The sequence below is a fragment of the Eurosta solidaginis genome, chromosome 1 (genome assembly GCF_040869045.1).
Source record: "Eurosta solidaginis isolate ZX-2024a chromosome 1, ASM4086904v1, whole genome shotgun sequence".
NCBI lineage: Eukaryota > Metazoa > Arthropoda > Insecta > Diptera > Tephritidae > Eurosta > Eurosta solidaginis.
The window spans coordinates 73,867,723-73,886,002 of NC_090319.1; the positions used below are offsets into that span (position 1 = coordinate 73,867,723).

Consider the following 18,280-nt stretch of genomic DNA (forward strand, 5'->3'; position numbering starts at 1 on the left):
CTATATGTGTTCTAAATAAAAATTATCAAAATCGGATGACGAATACGCCCACTTTAAAAAAAAATAAAATTTTAAGTCAAATTTTAACAAAAAATTTTATATCTTTACATGGTATTATGTTTCCGGCTAATGTTGCGCGTACTCTTTATATAAATTTTATAGATAGTCTCTTAAGTTGTAATCTCATTCAAATTAATAATGTATTTAATGCACTTGCTAAGCTTTTAGATCTTGTTTTTGTTGATGAGAATTCGATTTTTAGTCTCTCTGAAAGCATTTTTCCGTTGTGGGAACCTGATAGGCATCATGTTCCACTCGTCATTACCCTTTTTAATATTGATTCCATCCCGATCTCTTCGGATTAAAATAACCATTCCTTTAATTTTCGGTCAACAGACTTTAGTGAACTAAATAATACTTTTTGTGATATACCCTGGGAAACTATTTTGCAGTCTAATGATGTTAGTGTATGTTTCAGGATATTCTTGGGGACGTTGGCTCAAACTTTTTTGATAAGGTGTCTCGGCGAGTCCCCAAAATACAAAAATTACCCTGGTACAATATTATTCTCAAAAAGTTGAAAAAAAAACGTAATAAATATGAAAAATTGTACAAGGCTGATTCTTCGAATTCTGCTCTTAGAGATCAGTATTTAAACAGTGTGAGGAGTTCAATGTTCTTGATAAATTTTTATATAATCGGTATATGGGTAAGGTAGGATCGGAGTTGAAAGAAAATCCAAAAGCATTTTGGAATTTTATTCGGTCCAAACGTGGTTCTTCCAATATTCCTATTTGCATGAAGTACGATGGCAAATGCTCACAGTCTCTAAATGACACTGTTGAATTTTTTGCAGAATTTTTCAAATCTAATTTCGAAGATGAAGTTACTATTCAGGATACCCTCCATTCTAGCTTATACCTATTTGAACGCATAGATTTCGATTCATTGTCATTATCTGCGCAGGATGTCAGTAAAGCTATGTGCATGTTAAACCCTTCGCTAAAATGTGATCCTGATGGACTTTGTGCATTTGTTCTGAAGCATTGTTGCTCAACTTTATGCATTCCTCTTTGCTACATATTTAATTTTTCTCTATCTTATGGCTTATATATTGACAGGTGGAAGTCCGCGTCAACCACGCCGATCTTTAAGTCTGGAAATGAGAATGATGTCTCTAATTACAGACCCATTGCTAAGCTTTCAGTTTTCTCTAAGCTTTTCGAAATAATTATTAAGGAAAAACTTTTCTTTGTTGTTAAGAGCATTATTGATCCGCGCCAACATAGGTTTGTTTCTGGTCGCTCTACAGTCACTAATTTGGCATATTTTTCGGACTTTTGCATATCAGCCTTTAAAGTCGGTTCGCAAGTGTATACCATAAATACAGACTTTTCCAAGGCATTTGACAATGTGTCTCATCAGCTTCTACTGAAGAAATTGGAGTTCATTGGTTTCCACTCGGTATTCTTGAGTTGGTTAAAGTCGTATCTGTCAAATAGATCCCTTTGTGTTGATATTGAGAATTGTAAGTCGCACACTTTTGTGGCAACTTCTGGGATTCCTCAGGATAGTATTCTTGGGCCGCTCTTGTTCGTTCTCTTTATCAATTACATTGTTGCTTGCTTTCAGTTTTCCAATTTTCTACTTTATGCTGATGACCTGAAGATCTTTCGTAAGATTGATAGTTCTTCAGATGTTTTCCTTTTGCAACGTGACCTGGATAATCTATTTGACTGGTGTAATACTAACATGCTCTACCTAAACGTTAAAAAATGTTTTCACATGTCTTTCTCGAAGTCCAGTAATAATTTTGTTTCACATTTCTATTTAGAAAGCAGTCGCTTGAATGCAGTCAAAGAATTTGTTGATCTTGGTGCTGTATTTGAGACTAATTTTTCTTTTGTTAATCATATATGTTATGTTCCTCCGAAAGCTTATAGAAACCTTGCTTTCCTGCGTCGTTATGCAAAAGACTTTAAGGATCCCTATACCAGGAAGACTTTTTATATTTCCTTGGGTCGCTCAAAGATCGAGTAAGCTTCTATTATTTGTAACCCTATTTAAAGGACATTTGTTCGGTTTGGGCTTGGATCTCTTTATTTCGAGGATCCGCTGCCTTCTTATGTGTCTCGGTGTACGTTGATTAACCTACAATCTCTGCACTCTAGAAGAACCCTGCACGGACTTATGTTCTTGTTTAATCTCGTGGCAGGTTCGGTAAATTGCCCTGACCTGCTCGGGAAAATCACTTCCAATGTGCCCAGTAGATTCCTTCGTTTTTCCCTACCTTTTTATTTGACCTCTTTCGGAATGCACTATGTCCTTTTCGATCCTATTTTTCGCTCTCTAACAGAATTCAATAAACTTTCGGGATGGCTAAATATTGGTTTCTCTCAGTCGAGGGATGTTTTCAAGTCCCAAATACTTTTACATTTACATTTAGATATATAGTTTAACTTTTTTCTATTATTATGCATATACTTTCTTTAGCTATTATCAATGCATATTATAATTTTTAAATTTTTTTTTTATATAATTTCTATATCTAGTCTGTAAGATTTAAATCATAGACTGAATAAACTGAATAAACATAAACAAATTATGTCTACATTCAACTCCAACATTTGCCTCCAAAGCTCTCCACTGAGTATGTAATGTTCGGTTACACCCGAACTTAGCCTTCCTTACTAGTTTTTTTTGAATACTTCATACAAAATGGGAATTTGATTTTGAAAATTGAATAACCGTTGTGTTGCGATTATTCGAATAATTTAAATAAATCAACTATTCGAATAGTGAAATTCGATTAATAAACGTAAAAAAACCGAGAATCGAAAACTAGACTAAACGAGTTTTTCAAATATTTATAAAAGCCCTATACAATTTTTTGGAGGGTATATGCATATGTATTGGTACTAGTATGTAAATGCGTACTAATGCAACAAGAATTTCAGTAAGTTGTTAAAATAAATGCGGGATGATAAAGGTTGGCTTGGGAGTTAGTGTAATACACAAATGTACATATGTATGTTAGTACATACGATGCATATTTTACAACAGTGAGTACTATTCTTTATGAATAATTATAACATTTACTAAATGCACATAAATAGCTCGCTGCTTTCACAATTATGGCCTTAAAAGTCAGTTAACACTCATTGGTTCAACATTCAAAAAACATGACAGCAATTCATAAAATTTTAAAGTTAGTTTACCAGATAATGTCAGCAAAAATTTTAATAATATTATATTTTAATGAAATAATAGCTGAAGTGCATCATATGACAAGTGGAAATATTTTAAATGGGAACATTGTGCATTTCAATCCATATAAGAGAAATATGAATTTGTTACTTAAGGAACCACCTCTGAAGAAAGGTGAAAGTGTGTTGTTGCAAAAAAATGCAGTACAAGAATTGTGGATGGAACAGAAGCTAAATCATTTTGATGATAAAAATAACGAGACTTGGTTGATGGTAGGTAAATAAGTTTGTAATTTGTATACCCAGGTGTGCAATGGTTATTCTAATTGTGTTCGCCTTACGTTAAGTCGAGATTTCCTGCTGGATTTCAGGGCACAAGTTCATCTGTGTCTAGAATCGAATGTGAGGTCGATAGGTTGAACTGATCGGTTAATTAAGAGCTCACTTAGACTGAATGTGTTCATAGTGTTACCAAACTTAAGGATTTTGAGGACAAACGTAAGAACCACAATCAGATACTAGGACTTATGTTATAGAATAACTCCGTCCTCTTGGCAAATACTAGAAGTTTTCTTGGATCTAGCTCCATTGCGGGCTTGAGTACTGTCAAGTCTGCCGCTTCTAATAGCTGGAGCCTTGACACGGCGAGCGCAGAACATGAACACAGAACGTGCTCAATCGTTTCTTCTGCTGTTATTGACGAGGCTTAACTTATAAGCATATGACACCAAAAAACAGTGTCAACTCAGTACGCTTGTTGTGAGCCTTAAGATTACTATCTTCAGAAATATGAGCCAATTTGTGAGTCTAATATCGTAGGCTTTGCAATTGATCTTAGAAATTGTGCTGCTTCCCGCTTCTGTCCACGAATTTCCTGCTTGATATATCTTATGCGACTCCTCTCTTCTTTTGATTTCTCCCCCCCCCCCCCCCCCCCCCCCCCCATAACGGATTGGGGCGTCTGTAGTCGACTCAGCGAGTATTGCACCCTCCTTTCCCGACTCATCGGCCTTTTCGCTACCTTTTCCCTACCTTTTCCCTTTATGACCGGGTACCCAGTATAGATGCATAGTCCGGCCTGAGCGAACTTTTTCCAATGCTTCTTTGCAATCCAGAACACTTCTTGTGCTGTAATAACACAATAAATACTTAGCGCCGTGTGTATCCGAGCAGATTAAGGTCGAGCTTCTCTTCCGATTTCGGTGGAGAGACCTACTTAACCTATAAAGCTAATAATAAGGCACACATCGATTTTCGTCCGTACAGCTAACACAGCTGAAGTAGTATACTAAGGGCACCGCACGGACTCCTGTCCGTGTCCTGTTAACACTTAAATAACCGTTAATAGATGGGCTGTTGTAAACTTTTATGGCTTCGCCGAGCACTTAGAATGAATTACTGGACAGATAAACCTGTCCAAATCTCCACTAACCGATTCGTTTAGCAAACCAGGCCAAGAGATGAACCCAACAGCTGCTAAGGTATCCATATACACTGTCAACGAGCCATGTTTTTGCAAAAAGTTGGTAGAAGCTACTGCAAGTAAGGTCAAGCAACACTTATAGTTCTCGCCCAGAGCTTAGCGCTTTGTAGCCGCCTAACATTCTGTGTAAACTTTACATTCACAAAGGGCTGCAGCGGCGAATAACAACTCAACTACCGCATGATTAACAGAGGCGAACTCCTCCTGGAAGAACCTGCAGCGATTGGGCAGCCTGAATTTCTGGCTGATACCAAGCTCGTGCGTGAAAATTCCACTTTCAACCCTCCGCCAATCCGTGAACAGGCTCACTAGGCTCTCTTCTCATAGTACTTCACCAATCCATTCCTCCCTTGAGGGAATACATGGTGAATGTTTCAATACGAGTGGAGTACGGCGCTTAGTAGTTTGTCCTGCCAGCGATAAAATCGAAGTCCGTCACAGTGCAGCAGGGCCCGCCTGGTCTCCGGTCATTTCTCACACGATATAAAGCCTACTTTCTCGAAGAACTCACTCAGCACCTTTTCATTATTTTCTACACTTATATAACCGCCGACTCTGTATAGATCAGAGGTCGTCAACTAGTGAAATATTTAATTTATTTAATCTCTTTTCGCACAAATAATTATTCTCTTTCATTCGGTAGTCGGTGAATATGCGAAGCAGCATCGAGAGAGGTTATTATTGTGAATTTCCAAAAAAAAATAAATATTTTGCAAAAAAAAAGCTCATGGCCAGAGCCTTTGAATTGTTCAATGTTAGCAATGAATTTTTGTTAAAAATTTTGTTAGATATACGTGCATACGTGTTGCCACGTTGCTCGTTACTCAACGACTATACCGCTACCACTACAATGATTTTACTTTTTCCATGCTCTTATTTTTTGTGCATAATTTTCAGACCATATAACTTCACTTAGCATTCTCATTTTCCAGCGTTATTTTCTGAACGATCGCTACTTTCAAACAAATGGTCCGGTATTCATATTCGTGGGTGGTGAATGGGAAATAACACCCGCTTACCTATTGACGGGTCATATGCATGATATAGCTAAACAGCATAAAGGTATGCTCTATTATGTCGAACATCGCTACTATGGACAAAGTTGGCCTACGAGGTAAAGAAAAGCAAAGCATTTTATCCTGTACAAAGAATTTAAACAAAAAATATCTTCAGCGATTATGAAGCCGAAAGTTTGCAATATTTGAGCGCTCGTCAATCTTTAGCTGATTTAGCTCATTTTATACGAGAGCTTAGGACCAGTGAAGGTATGAATTCAGACAAAAGGATCATACTCACAGGTGCTTCTTACTCTGGCAGCTTAGTAGCTTGGTTTGCTAAACTTTATCCAAATTTAGTAAGTGCGGGTTGGGCTTCAAGTGCTCCATTGTTGGCGAGAAAAGATTTCTATGGTGAGTTAAATGCTGTGAATTAAAGCTTTTTATATATGTTTCAATGAATTGAGAAAAATACATGACCATCTCGGGACGATTTCAGGATAGTTTTGAGACTATTTCTATATTATTTCACAATTTTCCCCGGGGAGTTTTGGGACTTTTTGATCATTTCGGGACTATTGCTAATAGTATTCAGACTATTTTCGGTATAATTTCGGCGTTATTTCGAGATCATTTCGAACTCATCTTTGGCTCATTTCAGAACTGTCACCGGATTGTATTGGGAGCATTTTGGGACTTCATGATTTTGGATTAGTTTACGAAAGTAAATATAATGTTTTGTATTGTAAACCGATTATGGAGATGAGTATGAGGGGATGATGTAGAAAGAATGTAGAAAAGATCGCAGATAAGGTTATGAAGTAAGGGAATAAAAGGCGATGATGCGGTGGAAAAAGGACAGGGAAATAATAAGGATAAGACAAAGTGAAACATAAAGCCAGGGGGAAGAAGAGCCAGAAGGGAATACAAATTCAAGGAAATAGGAAAGAGAAAAAGGAGCAGGGAGGAGCACGGTTAGGCTACAGTGGAACAGCAAGAGGTAGTCGTAGAGAGGATAATGGAGAGCGAGGAGTAGTGGAAAAGGTAGAAGGAAGGAGAAAACTAGGCGAGGAATGGAAAGTAAGGGCGAGCGGAAAAGTGTAGAAGTTTTATAAAACAAAAAGAGGGAGGGGATAGGAAAATTCTAAAGAGAAAGGGGACACGGCAGATGCCGAGGTGTGGTGGTGGTGTGTTCCGCCTATCACACCAAAGGTCCTCGGTTCAAATCCCGGGCAAAGCAACATCAAAAATTGTTAAACAAGTTTTTTCAATTACAAATACCTTTTTCTAATCGGGGTCGCCTGGCGGCAGTGATTTTGCAAAAACTCCGAGTGTATTTCTGCCATGAAAAGCTTCTCAGTTAAAATTCATCTGCCTTGTATACGCCATTTGGCCTTGACATAGAACATGCAGGTCCTGTCCCGCCAATTTGTATGGGAAAATTAGAATGAGCACTACGCAAGAAGTAGAGAAAGAGTGAAGGCATTGAAATGAATGAAGAAATTGAAGAGGAATTGACAAAGTAGGAAGTGAGGTGAATGAATGGGAGGAATAATAGATGAGAAGCGAAGGGTTGAACGTGGCAGGCAGCCTGAAAACCAGACTACGGAAGAGGAAAAGACGGAAAGTAGTACAAGGAAGAACGCACAAGCGATAAGTAGAAAAGCATCCAAGTATTAAATGGGATCCAAAAAAGAATGGACTTATTTGCGCCTTGGCAGCCAGGCCACTCTTGACTGCTACAAACTCGAGACTGTGAAGGACTTTGTTCGTCAGCGAACAGTAATAACAGCGAAAATAATATTAGCTTAAAAATCCAACGGAGAATAAAACTGACCAGCAAGTGCTATTTTGGACTGAGAGACTGAGTAAGGAGTTGAAAAATAAAGTCCCATCTCGACGAATCAAAAAAACACACTCTATAAGCCGTTCATCATACCTGTTAAGATGTATGGCTCCAAATCATGAACGGCGTCGAGAGAAGATGAATCGCCCTTTAAGTGTTCCCGAGAAAATTTCTTACGAATATTTACATGTGATGCTAACGGTGATGACAACGGCGAATATGGAAGGAGGTATACTGATGAGGTGATGAACTTCATGCAGGTAATGCAACGAATAAAGGCCTAAAGAGCTCCGCCCAAAAAAAAATATTTCAGTTGGCACCGGAGTTCGGAAGCAGATTAAGAGGAAAACCTCGCCTGAGTTGAGAGTGCCCGGTAAAGGGAAACTTGATCTTCCTTGGTAATCACAATTGGCGTCACTTAGACGAAATGCTGAAATGATAGGGAAAAGGAGAATAAGAACGGAAAACGAAAAACGAAAAAGTACTTCTACAGGCAGACAGAAAGCAGGAAGAATATTAAGTGGCATAGGGCTAGGGAAAGAAAAAGGAAATCGAAAAGGGGAAGTGAATAATTAATACATTTATTCTAGGAGCTCCAGTTTTTATGCAGACTCTGAACAGCGGCCGTCATAGTACTCGATAAAGAATAGCTGCGGTTGTGAAAGAGGACAATTAAATGTATTTGCAGTAACCGAAGACGACGTCGCCGTAGCCCTAGCGGGTTAGAGGCCTTAGAAAATATCCGCAGTATGTATGCCTGTTGTAATAGGCGACTAAAATACCAAAAATATTCAAGGCTCCGAGGCTCTGGCGACCCCGAACTCCTCATGGATCTAGGGGGTGAGAGGGCGGCATGGCCTAGAAGGTTACATGTGGTCATACCAAGTCGTTCTCGAGATGGTCGAGCTAGTACCTTTATGGTGCTTGTTACCGGAATACCGGATCTTCGTCCGACAAAGGACCATCAACTTCGATAACACTCCCCAAGACCTACGGGGAGTGTCCTTATCGCTACAACAACAACAACAACGACGTCGCCGTTAAGTAGGTTGGGAACAATTCAATATTCTAGTCCTCGTCAATTCGTACAGAAGAGCATATTCCACAACTCAACGTGTAAAGTGTTTCGGAACTCTATGGTATCAAGTTTACATTTGGACGGAAACTTGCCCAGATTCTTTTTAATTATATCAACTGAATATATGTGCCACCGTGGTGTGATGGTAGCGTGCTCCGCCTATCACACCGTATGCCCTGGGTTCAACTCCCGGGCAAAGCAACATCAAAATTTTAGAAATAAGATTTTTCAATTAGAAGAAAATTTTTCTAAGCGGGGTTGCCCCTCGGCAGTGTCTGGCAAGCCCTCCGATTGTATTTCTGCCATGAAAAGCTCTCAGTGAAAACTCATCTGCCTTGCAGATGCCGTTCGGAGTCGGCATAAAACATGTAGGTCCCGTCCGGCCAATTTGTTGGGAAAAATCAAGAGGAGCACGACGCAAATTGGAAGAGAAGCTCGGCCTTAGATCTCTTCGGAGGTTATCGCGCCTTACATTTATTTTTTTTTTTTTTTATATGTGTAAGAATATTCGGTTTCTGGCTCTGATCTTATAGTGATAGGGGGAAGATCTGTATTCTAAATATTGGATGTCCCCACTATTTCATGTACCAATATCAGCACAGGGAACGATGCAGTTACTTGGTGGTATTGACTTTTTACCACTTTTATTGTTTGAGAGGTCAACAGCTTCACAGCTGTACGATATTTGGAAATCACGATTTGGAGAAGCTTCAGCCTGATTTCCAAATATGGACTCAATTTTTTAATTAACAGGAGCTCAGATATTACCCGCCAGTGCTCAACAATACACTTCCAGTCTAAACTAGTCTTGCACTTATATGTAGCTTCTTCTACTTTGCAGAATATATGCACCAAGTTGGCAACGTCATTCAACATCGCGGCGGTGCTGCATGCACTGAGAAGCTCGAGTCCGGTCTTGTTGGTATTGCCAATCTATTTGAGAGCTCAAATGCCTCACAATTACTAAAAGGTCTAAGGGTATGTCAAAATTTCGATCCAACAAGCCGACTGGATCGCGCTGCGCTTTTTAATGCTATTGGAAACTATTTTGCAACTTTTGCGCAATTGTACGAGTAAGTAAAACTATTTCTTGGTCTTATACTGTTTTCACACAGACGGCTTATTGAATAATAAAGGCAGTTTTCTACATTAAGACGCTTATTGAGCTCAATCTTCCCTACAAAATTCGAATCTATAATTATTTCATTAGTAGCTAATCGAATGCCTAATGAAGTCAAAAGCACAATGCAACTCTGTTGGCAGCGTTCCGCTTTTTAGTTTTTGGTGTGTTCAGTGCTTAAAAATGTCATTTATCAAAGTAAATGTCATTGTCTACATGGCGGAACGATACAAGGTGGCCGCATCGAACAGCTAATTATAACCTTTTTTATTTGATTTGATACATCAACTACAGGCGCAGTACGATTTTGACATTTGTCCATCGAATTTACAAGTACATGGAATTTTTTTTATGTTTGTAGGTATGTCACCATGCTGCCACCTTGTATCGTTCCGCCATGATTGTCTGTCATATAGCATTGTCATTTTATTCGCTTGACATTTCATCCTTCATACTAATCGAGCAGTTACTTCTGTGTGAAAGCACAAAATTTACGATTTCATTAGAAGGTGAAATGAGATCATTAAGTTTCGGTGTGAAAACAGTATTAGCTTCATGTCTACTAATATTCCTGTTTCTCAGTAATCAAATACCCAACATTTGTGCCGCACTCACCAACAAATCCAACGGCAATGACTTGACTGCCTTCATAGAATTCTTGAAGCAAATATTTTGGCCCACACATTTCGAACGCACAGGCTATGAGGATTTTTGCATTGATTTATCTTACGACGCCATGAAATCCATTTTCACTGATTATTCAGATCGCTTAGGTGGCAGTGAGTACCATTTGAGCTTTCAGTAAACAAACTTAAACTCGAAAATGAATATTAATACAAATTAAATTTTCTTGCAGCACAGCAGTGGTTCTATCAAAGTTGCCATGAATTTGGTTGGTTTGCCACAACCAACACTTCCACGAAAAGTTTCGTTGGCAGAAAAGTCGCCGCCAGTCAACTGCCATCACCACGTCGCCATGAGCAACCATCGCAATTTCAGCACTCATTTGGCCGACAAGTTCCGCTTCGTTATTTTGAACAATTGTGTCTCGATGTATTTGGCAAACTATCTGCTGCATCAACATTCAAAGTGGATGATATTTCCGCTAATATTCAACAAACAAATAATTATTTTGGCGGCCTTTCTGCTGCAGCAACACTACAACAAAAAGTTATCTTTACTCACGGCCAACTGGATCCCTGGCGTGCTGTTGGTGTGCAGCATGGCATAAATGTCATTAGCATAACAGGTGAGTTGAGCGCCAGTGAAGCTACATAGCTATGAAACAGTTTAGACAGGGTCAACCGCTATGTGAAATGCGGCAGTGGCATCTGGTTGGCCTTTGGTTAGGGACTCATTATGTATTTGGAAAGAGAGTTTATTTGCCGCTGAAACCCTAGCACATTTTCGGGAATAATTGGGAAAAGAAGAGGAAGAAGAAGGCGCGGGAGAAGGAGAGGTAAAAGGAGTAGTTATTGGTGTGGAAAGGGAGAGGAAAAGAGGAGCATACACACTTTTAGAGGAATATGTTGCGCTTATGACTCAACTATGTATCCGATAATGTAGCAATGCGTTATGCGTACCTTCCTCAGCCCATAGGCCACTTTACATAGTCCAGGCTGGTAGTATCGCGCTTATAATTAGTACCTTTCAGATAAATTAAAGAAATGTGAGTCAAGGATATTCTGCGAGAGGGTTGCCACAAACCAAGTTTTTTGTAGAAGACAACCCCTGTCCAATCAACCGAATCTCCCCGAGGGAGGCAGCCTCTGCTGATCGAAATGAATACACATTAGTAGGTCCTCCGTCATCACCGACGACACTCCCATCCCAAATTAGGAAACGATCCCGTCGCTGCTATGCCCTCGTTTTTGGTGCCTCGCAACTTAACTAATAAAACCCGCTAACATGATGCCGCTCAGCCTTCTCTGAATTAGTAAACGAGGACATTACGAAGTTTTCGCTGTCACCCAAAAAAGAATCAGCATTAACAGCGAAAACAATGTCAGCTTAGTAATCAAACGGAGCATCACTCTTGCCAATAAATGCTACTCAGTCCAATGTAGGCAATTGAAAAGTAAAATCCACACTCAACGAATAAAAACCGCGCTCTACAAATCACTAATCATAGTTGTCCTGATGACTGGCTTCGAATCATGGATGAGGTCCAAAGAATGTAAGATGGCTCTTGGATTGTTTGAGAGAAAAGTTCTCCGGAAGATGTATGTGCCTGTCCGTGATGTAGACGGTGCGTATAAAATTAGGTATAATTATGAGCTGTGTGAACTTTAGAAGACTTAACCTCAATTAGTAGTCCCCATTTCTGTAAGTTATTTCGAAACAGGAATAGCTGGCGGGAATAGTTACGAAACGGCCAAACTCTCTTGGGTGTTTTAGGGTGGCAAGACCCACTTTTTTTGCTTTTTTATCTAATCCGCAGAAGGTAGAACTCACACCGCGTTTGTTCAGCCTAATAATATCGATATACCAGCATACGCGCTTAATTGTAAGCTCTTATAATAGATTGTATAATCACGGTTTAGTTGTGCTGCTAGAACTTTCTTTTCCGGCACTATATTGAAGAAATCGCACGAAAGGGAGTCGCCTTGCCTGAAGCCTCGTTTTGTTTGATTGGCTGGGAGATGTCGTTCCTAATCCTAATTATGTAGCTGGTGGTGTTGAGCAACGTCAAGCGGAGGAGTGTTAACTTTGCAGGGAACTTAAATTCAGACAACAACATACAAGCAGCTTCTTTTCGCGCTGACAAATGCTTTATCAGTTTTTCGCACAGTACGCTGGATAAAATCTTATACGTGATATTGGCAGGCTAATTCCGCGATATTTGGCGTAGTTCGTGGTATTTCCTTCTTTGTGGATTGGGCAGAGTACACTTTAGTTCCGATCTGGAGGCGCGCGCTCATCCGACCATATTTTGCATAGGAGCTGATGTGTGCTCTTTACTAGCTCTTTGCCTCCGTGTTTAAACAGCTCGGCGAGTATTCCACCATTACGTGGCGGCTTGTGATATTTACCACATCGGCGATTGGGGTATCAGGTTCGTATTCTCCCGTGTTAGCTATCAATAAGGAGAAGTGCTCCCTCTCCAACTTAAGCACACTCTGTACCTCAGTTACCAGAACGCCATTATCGTTCCTGCAGAAATCAGCTCCGGTCTTGAAATCTTCCATCATCCGCCGGGTTTTTAGGTAGAAGTTTTGAGCATTATTCCTACCGGCCAGCATCTGATACTTGTCGCACTCACGCCGTCCTGTCTCACGTTTTTTCAGCTAGATAGGTGTGTCTCTTCCTCCTTTGCCTTACGATAACGCTCCAATACACCTCGCTTTGCAGCGCCCGTATGTAGCTTGGCCTTATAAGTAGCGTCCTTCTATTAAATCCTCATCGTACCAGCTGTTTTTTCGAGCTCGCTGGAAATATATAGTGTCAGCAGCGGCGGTACGTAATGAGAGAGAAATCTACTCACACCGCTCGGTCACATCGTCATGTCGAAGATTGCTCTCGATGAGCAGGTGTGAGGGCCGAGTGGAGTAGTCATCAGCTCTCTGTTTCATTAGCAACTTTTTGATAATAAACTCTGCTTGTGTCACTGCGCGCACTTTCTTTGCTGCACAGAGGCGTGTATGTACAGAGGCTACAATGCAGTTGGCTGAATCAATACTATGTTTTCCGATCGATAAGGAGACAGCCAAGTAGTTTGGTGTATCTTTTTATGCTGGAACCTGGTGCTACAGATGACCAATCATTGGAGACGTTGCATCATGGAACCTAAATTTTTCCGACTTTAGGGCTAAAGCCTTTTCCTTGCCCACCCTAGCGTTAAAGAAGCTCAGCATAATTTTTATATCATAACAGGTAGTCATCGTATGTATTTTTTTAGTTTTTCATAGAAGGAGCTCTTGTCCTTTTCGTCCTCATCGTCTATAGGTGCGTAAGAACATTTAAACGAAATAATGAAAAACTTCTCCGCAAACCGATTCGCGGCCAGACGCTCGTTCACGGCCGTGAACGAAAGAAATTGGTGACGCATTTTCTTTTCCACTACAAACCCAACATTTTGACTCCGAATTTTGAAGGCCAGTCAGTATGCCCATCGTGAACCTTAAATTTTCTCTCTTCAGAGATATGAGCCACTTTGTGAATTTTATATCGTAGGCTTTGCACATGACCTTAGAAATTTTGCAGCCTCGCTCTTTTTTCCACGCTTTTCCTGCTTGATGGATCATATGAAACTCCTGTCTCCTTTTGATTTCTCCCAAATGGATTGGGATGTCTATCGCCACCTCATCGGCCTTTTCGTTACCTTATATTTCTTTATGAGTGGGAACCCAGTGAAGATGTATTGTCCGGCCTAACCGAAGTTTTTCCAATGCTTCTTTGCATTCCAGAACACTTCCTGATGCAGTGCTATATGAGATTATTGCCTTAATCGCAGCCTGACTATTAAAATACGTTGTGACGCGACTGCAGCTTAAGCAAGGCTTCCTCCAGAATTTCTTCTGCATTCTTCACTGCTACAATTTCCGCCTAAAAAACTCTACAGTAACCTTGCAGCCTGTAGGATATACCTATTTCTGTATCGACACAGTTGACAGCAGACCCAACCCCTTCCGTTAATTTGGAACCATCCGTATACACGTGTATGGTATGTTCTGCCATTTCTGCACCCCGGCATCAACTCTCCGGTCCAAGCTCAGGAACGGGACCATATACTCCTCTTGCCCGTTATTAGATGGCGCTATAATGCTGTTGCCATAAGGCCTGCACTCAAGCGGCCGCGAGGCCTTAAGCCTTCCCTGCAAAAATCGTTGGATCATGTGGTCCACTGGAGTACTTACCATTATACTCCATTGTAATGCAGCAATGGACCAACTCATGTTTCAAACACGAACATATTGTAAGCCGATCATTGCTCGTTTTTAACGATTGTAATCACTACACGATGTTTATTGGACTGTGGGTACTCCATGGATTACTCTGATGTAATGCGGAGCTGGAGTATATGATCCAGTCCTAGGAAATCGCAATGTTAATTGGACCATATTTTTTGTATGAATTGTGGTTAATTTTGGAGCACTCGCTTGGTCCATAGCGAGTACTCCATACATGCATGCATGAAGTACTCGCAATTTTTGCAGGGTTGTTGCAGTTGCTCACGCGATTTTTTTGGCCATTAGGCTGTCGGGGTAGTTTTTAAGCCTCCAGTAATACTAATAATTAATACTCTACATACCCTCTGAAGTTTCTTTAATGCCAAACAATGACCCTGCAAAAATCGTTGGACCATGTGGTCCACTGGAGTACTTACCATTCTACTCCACTGTAATGCAGCGATGGACCAGCTCATGTTTCTACACGAACATGTTGTAAGCCGATCATTGCTCGTTTTTAACGATTGTAATCACTCCACGATGTTTATTGCATGCATGGAGTACTCTCGATTTTTGCAGGGGAACACAAAAAATGTTACGTATGCGCACCGGTACCCGCATTTCATGTGGCACGAATATGTTTTGCAAATATTTTGTTGGTTTTAAATAAAACGTCGTGCTTACACATTTATATAATGAGCTGCTGTGTGCAAGACATACATCTCTTGCAGTCCCACCAGTTGTTGTTGTTGTTCTAGCGATAAGGACAATCCCCGAAGGCCTTGTGAAGTGTTATCGATGTTGATGGTATTTTGCCGGATGCAGATCCGTTACGTTCCGGTACCAAGCTGGACCATCTCGAGAACGATTTGTTATGACCACGTGCGGCCTTCTAGGCCATACCGCCCTCCCATCCCCTAGATCCATGAGGAGTTCGGGGTCGCCAGAGCCTTGCCTGATTATGAAACAGGATTCGTCAAGGATAGGTGAGGTTGACAATTGGGTTGGAGAAGCTATATATAGCGCTGGCAACCCCTTGAAAGGGTTCCTCTACACAACCCCTTGAATCTAGTCGTACTTTAATCGCCTCTTACACTGATAGAAAAAGACTGGTAAAATCAATCGAAATACGGGTCAATTCAACCGAAATTTCTGTCAATTTTTATCCATCGCAAGAAGATGTTGAATCAACTGCGCACAAATCCTTGATTCGTAATTGACCGTTTTAGTAGTCAAATGAACACAAAAAGTTGTTGCGACAGCTTTGTACGAAAGTACCTATGTTGCCCTATAAATAAATCAATGTAAGGCGCGATAACCTCCGAAGAGATCTAAGGCCGAGCTTCTCTTCCAATTTGCGTCGTGCTCCTCTTGATTTTCCTTACAAATTGGCCAGACGGGACCTACATGTTTTATGCCGACTCCGAGCGGCATCTGCGAGGCAGATGAGTTTTCACTGAAAGCTTTTCATGGCAGAAATACACTCGGAGCGCTTGCCAAACACTGGCGAGGGGCGAACCCGCTTAGAAAAATTGTCTTCTAATTGAAAAACCTTATTTCTAAAATTATGATGTTGCTTTGCCCGGGGTGCGAACCCAGGGCATACGGTGTGGAAGGCGGAGCACGCTACCATCACACCACAGTGTCACTTACTAACCGAACGTCAATTGTGCTTACACCAAATATGCTGGCACACGTTAAACATTATACACTTTAATATTTTTTTTATTAAACGCACTTTCACCAAATTTTTTATTTTATAATTCATTCAATTTATAGTTTTGAACTTCGCTTTGCAAATAGAAATGAAAATAGTGGTCAAAAAACTGATTCTCAATTCTTTCAGTTGCGGCTCAGCTCATTCTCAATTTCTTCTCTCGCATGAAGTTGACACACTTGATTGTTTCGAACAAAACTTGTAGTATAAATGTTTGACGTAAAATTTAAAAAAGAGAACTTGTAAGTTATAGAGAAGTAAAGAATCAAATCGCAGGAAGGTAACTCACCACTGGAGTAACTTTACATGTAATTCGGCAAGGTTAATTTTCGTAACACTTTAATTTGAAACGATTCCAAAACAACTCAAACTCTTATTATGTCGGAAACATCAGCATTAAAAAAGGATGTTTTTTATTATCTTATTAGATTCGTTCGCGTAAGTGAAAATTCATAAAAACCTGAACAAGATGTTACTAACTTTGGAAAAATCCTGTTCATTCAAGCAAACGTTTTGCAACAAGAGGGCGCAATTTTGCATTTCGCTTGGAGGAGAAGTTGCAAAATTGTACCCGATAAATAGGTGTCCTGGTATCTCATAATTTTTTGCACAGTAAATTCAAAAAGGGATTTTTTGTTTTGTATTGATAACAGAAAAACTAGTTTTTTGTTGTTTTCCCATTTTGTGTGTTTTTCGATTTGGTGGTTTTCTTATTTTGATATTTTTTTTGAAACAAGTGGCACCATCGTCATAAGTGCAAAGTAGAGAGCGCAGTGAGCGTAAAATTCTCTTTGAAATTTGCTCACGTATTGACTGTTGATCGCTGTTGAAATGACCGGTGAGATTCGTTGTGTTAACAGAAAAATCAGTTAGATTGACCAGGAATCTGTAAATTTTATAGAATTTTTTTAACTTAAGAGCGACAATTTCTCTTCTGTTGAAATGACTAAACTAATTTGTTCGCTTGACAAAGAACTCGTTCGAATTAACCATAATTCGATCAATTTCACCGAATCTCCGTTAATTCAAGAACAACAGAACCGATTTGTTGATTTTACTAGCACCATTTCTTTCAGTGTACGACAGGCATAAATACCGCGGGTATATTCTAACTTACCCGATGGGCTAAGCAGTCTCACCTCTTTATGAGCAGTAATTGCAAACCACACTGAGCATTTCTCCTTGTAGTTGTTGTGTATTAGCTTAATTCTTTTAAAGCACGCACGCCGCTGTGAAGGAAGTTAACATTTAATGATAGCGCATTGTTGCCAAAATGTACCGTTTAGTTATGCTAATCAAAATGAGCTACCACACAATTTTCTCGATTGTTATTGCTTCTTCTTCTATATTTTCATAGACTATACGCACACGGCTGACTTGGATTCCATAGACTTCAATGATTCGGTAGAAATGAATGTGGCCAAATTAAAAGTAGCCGCCTTTTTACGTCGCGCCCTGCGTACAAAAACATGAATTGCGTTAGCCGTGGCAGTCAAAATTAATAAACGTTTTTATTTTTCCGGTGTCCATTGAGAATTTGTAAGGTAGCAATTTAATATACATGCAACTTAATTATTAAACTAATTTTAATAAATTGTTATTTTTGTTGATTTTGTTTTGAAGTTTTCTTTGTAAATTATATTAGTAGTATAATTAGGTAAATATATTAGTGTGTGTAATAAATTTCTATTTATACAAATTTAGCTCTAAATTTAATAAAACATTGCTAAAATGGATTTTAAATAATTTAATAAAAAATTTTACAATTTTGTACAATCAGTTTTTCTCTAAATTGGGGCCTGAATTACTCGAACTGTACACAACGTAACTCGATTTTGATTGCCGGAAATAATTACAATTTTATGAGTAGGTATGTGTTAGCATAGACACATTTTTGAAATATGATAAGAAGTACTCCATCTTTTACGGATCCGAAAAAGCACTCG

General features: G+C 39.6%; 1 protein-coding gene across 2 annotated transcripts; it reads left to right on the forward strand.

Moving 5' to 3' along the window:
• The first annotated feature begins 3,078 nt into the window (after nucleotides 1-3,078).
• On the forward strand, nucleotides 3,079-18,070 carry LOC137244702 (thymus-specific serine protease). Of its 2 annotated transcripts, XM_067774232.1 has the most exons (8): nucleotides 3,079-3,208; nucleotides 3,271-3,479; nucleotides 5,622-5,803; nucleotides 5,863-6,098; nucleotides 9,450-9,681; nucleotides 10,311-10,507; nucleotides 10,585-10,977; nucleotides 17,692-18,070. In XM_067774232.1, the coding sequence occupies exons 2-8, from the start codon at nucleotides 3,285-3,287 to the stop codon at nucleotides 17,805-17,807; spliced, it is 1,551 nt and encodes a 516-aa protein (XP_067630333.1). In that variant the 5' UTR covers nucleotides 3,079-3,208; nucleotides 3,271-3,284; the 3' UTR covers nucleotides 17,808-18,070. The 2 variants fall into 2 exon arrangements, with proteins under 2 accessions (XP_067630333.1, XP_067630249.1); XM_067774148.1 differs by having other exon boundaries at nucleotides 3,162-3,479.
• Nucleotides 18,071-18,280: the final 210 nt, after the last annotated feature.

Bases quoted from the DNA above. Each gene is read 5' to 3' on its own strand.
- LOC137244702 (XM_067774148.1), top strand. From the start codon at position 3,183: ATGACAGCAATTCATAAAATTTTAAAGTTAGTTTACCAGATAATGTCA. The intron at 3,480-5,621 runs GTAGGTAAATAA...CTCATTTTCCAG, and splicing joins ATAACGAGACTTGGTTGATG to CGTTATTTTCTGAACGATCG. The intron at 9,682-10,310 runs GTAAGTAAAACT...CCTGTTTCTCAG, and splicing joins ACTTTTGCGCAATTGTACGA to TAATCAAATACCCAACATTT.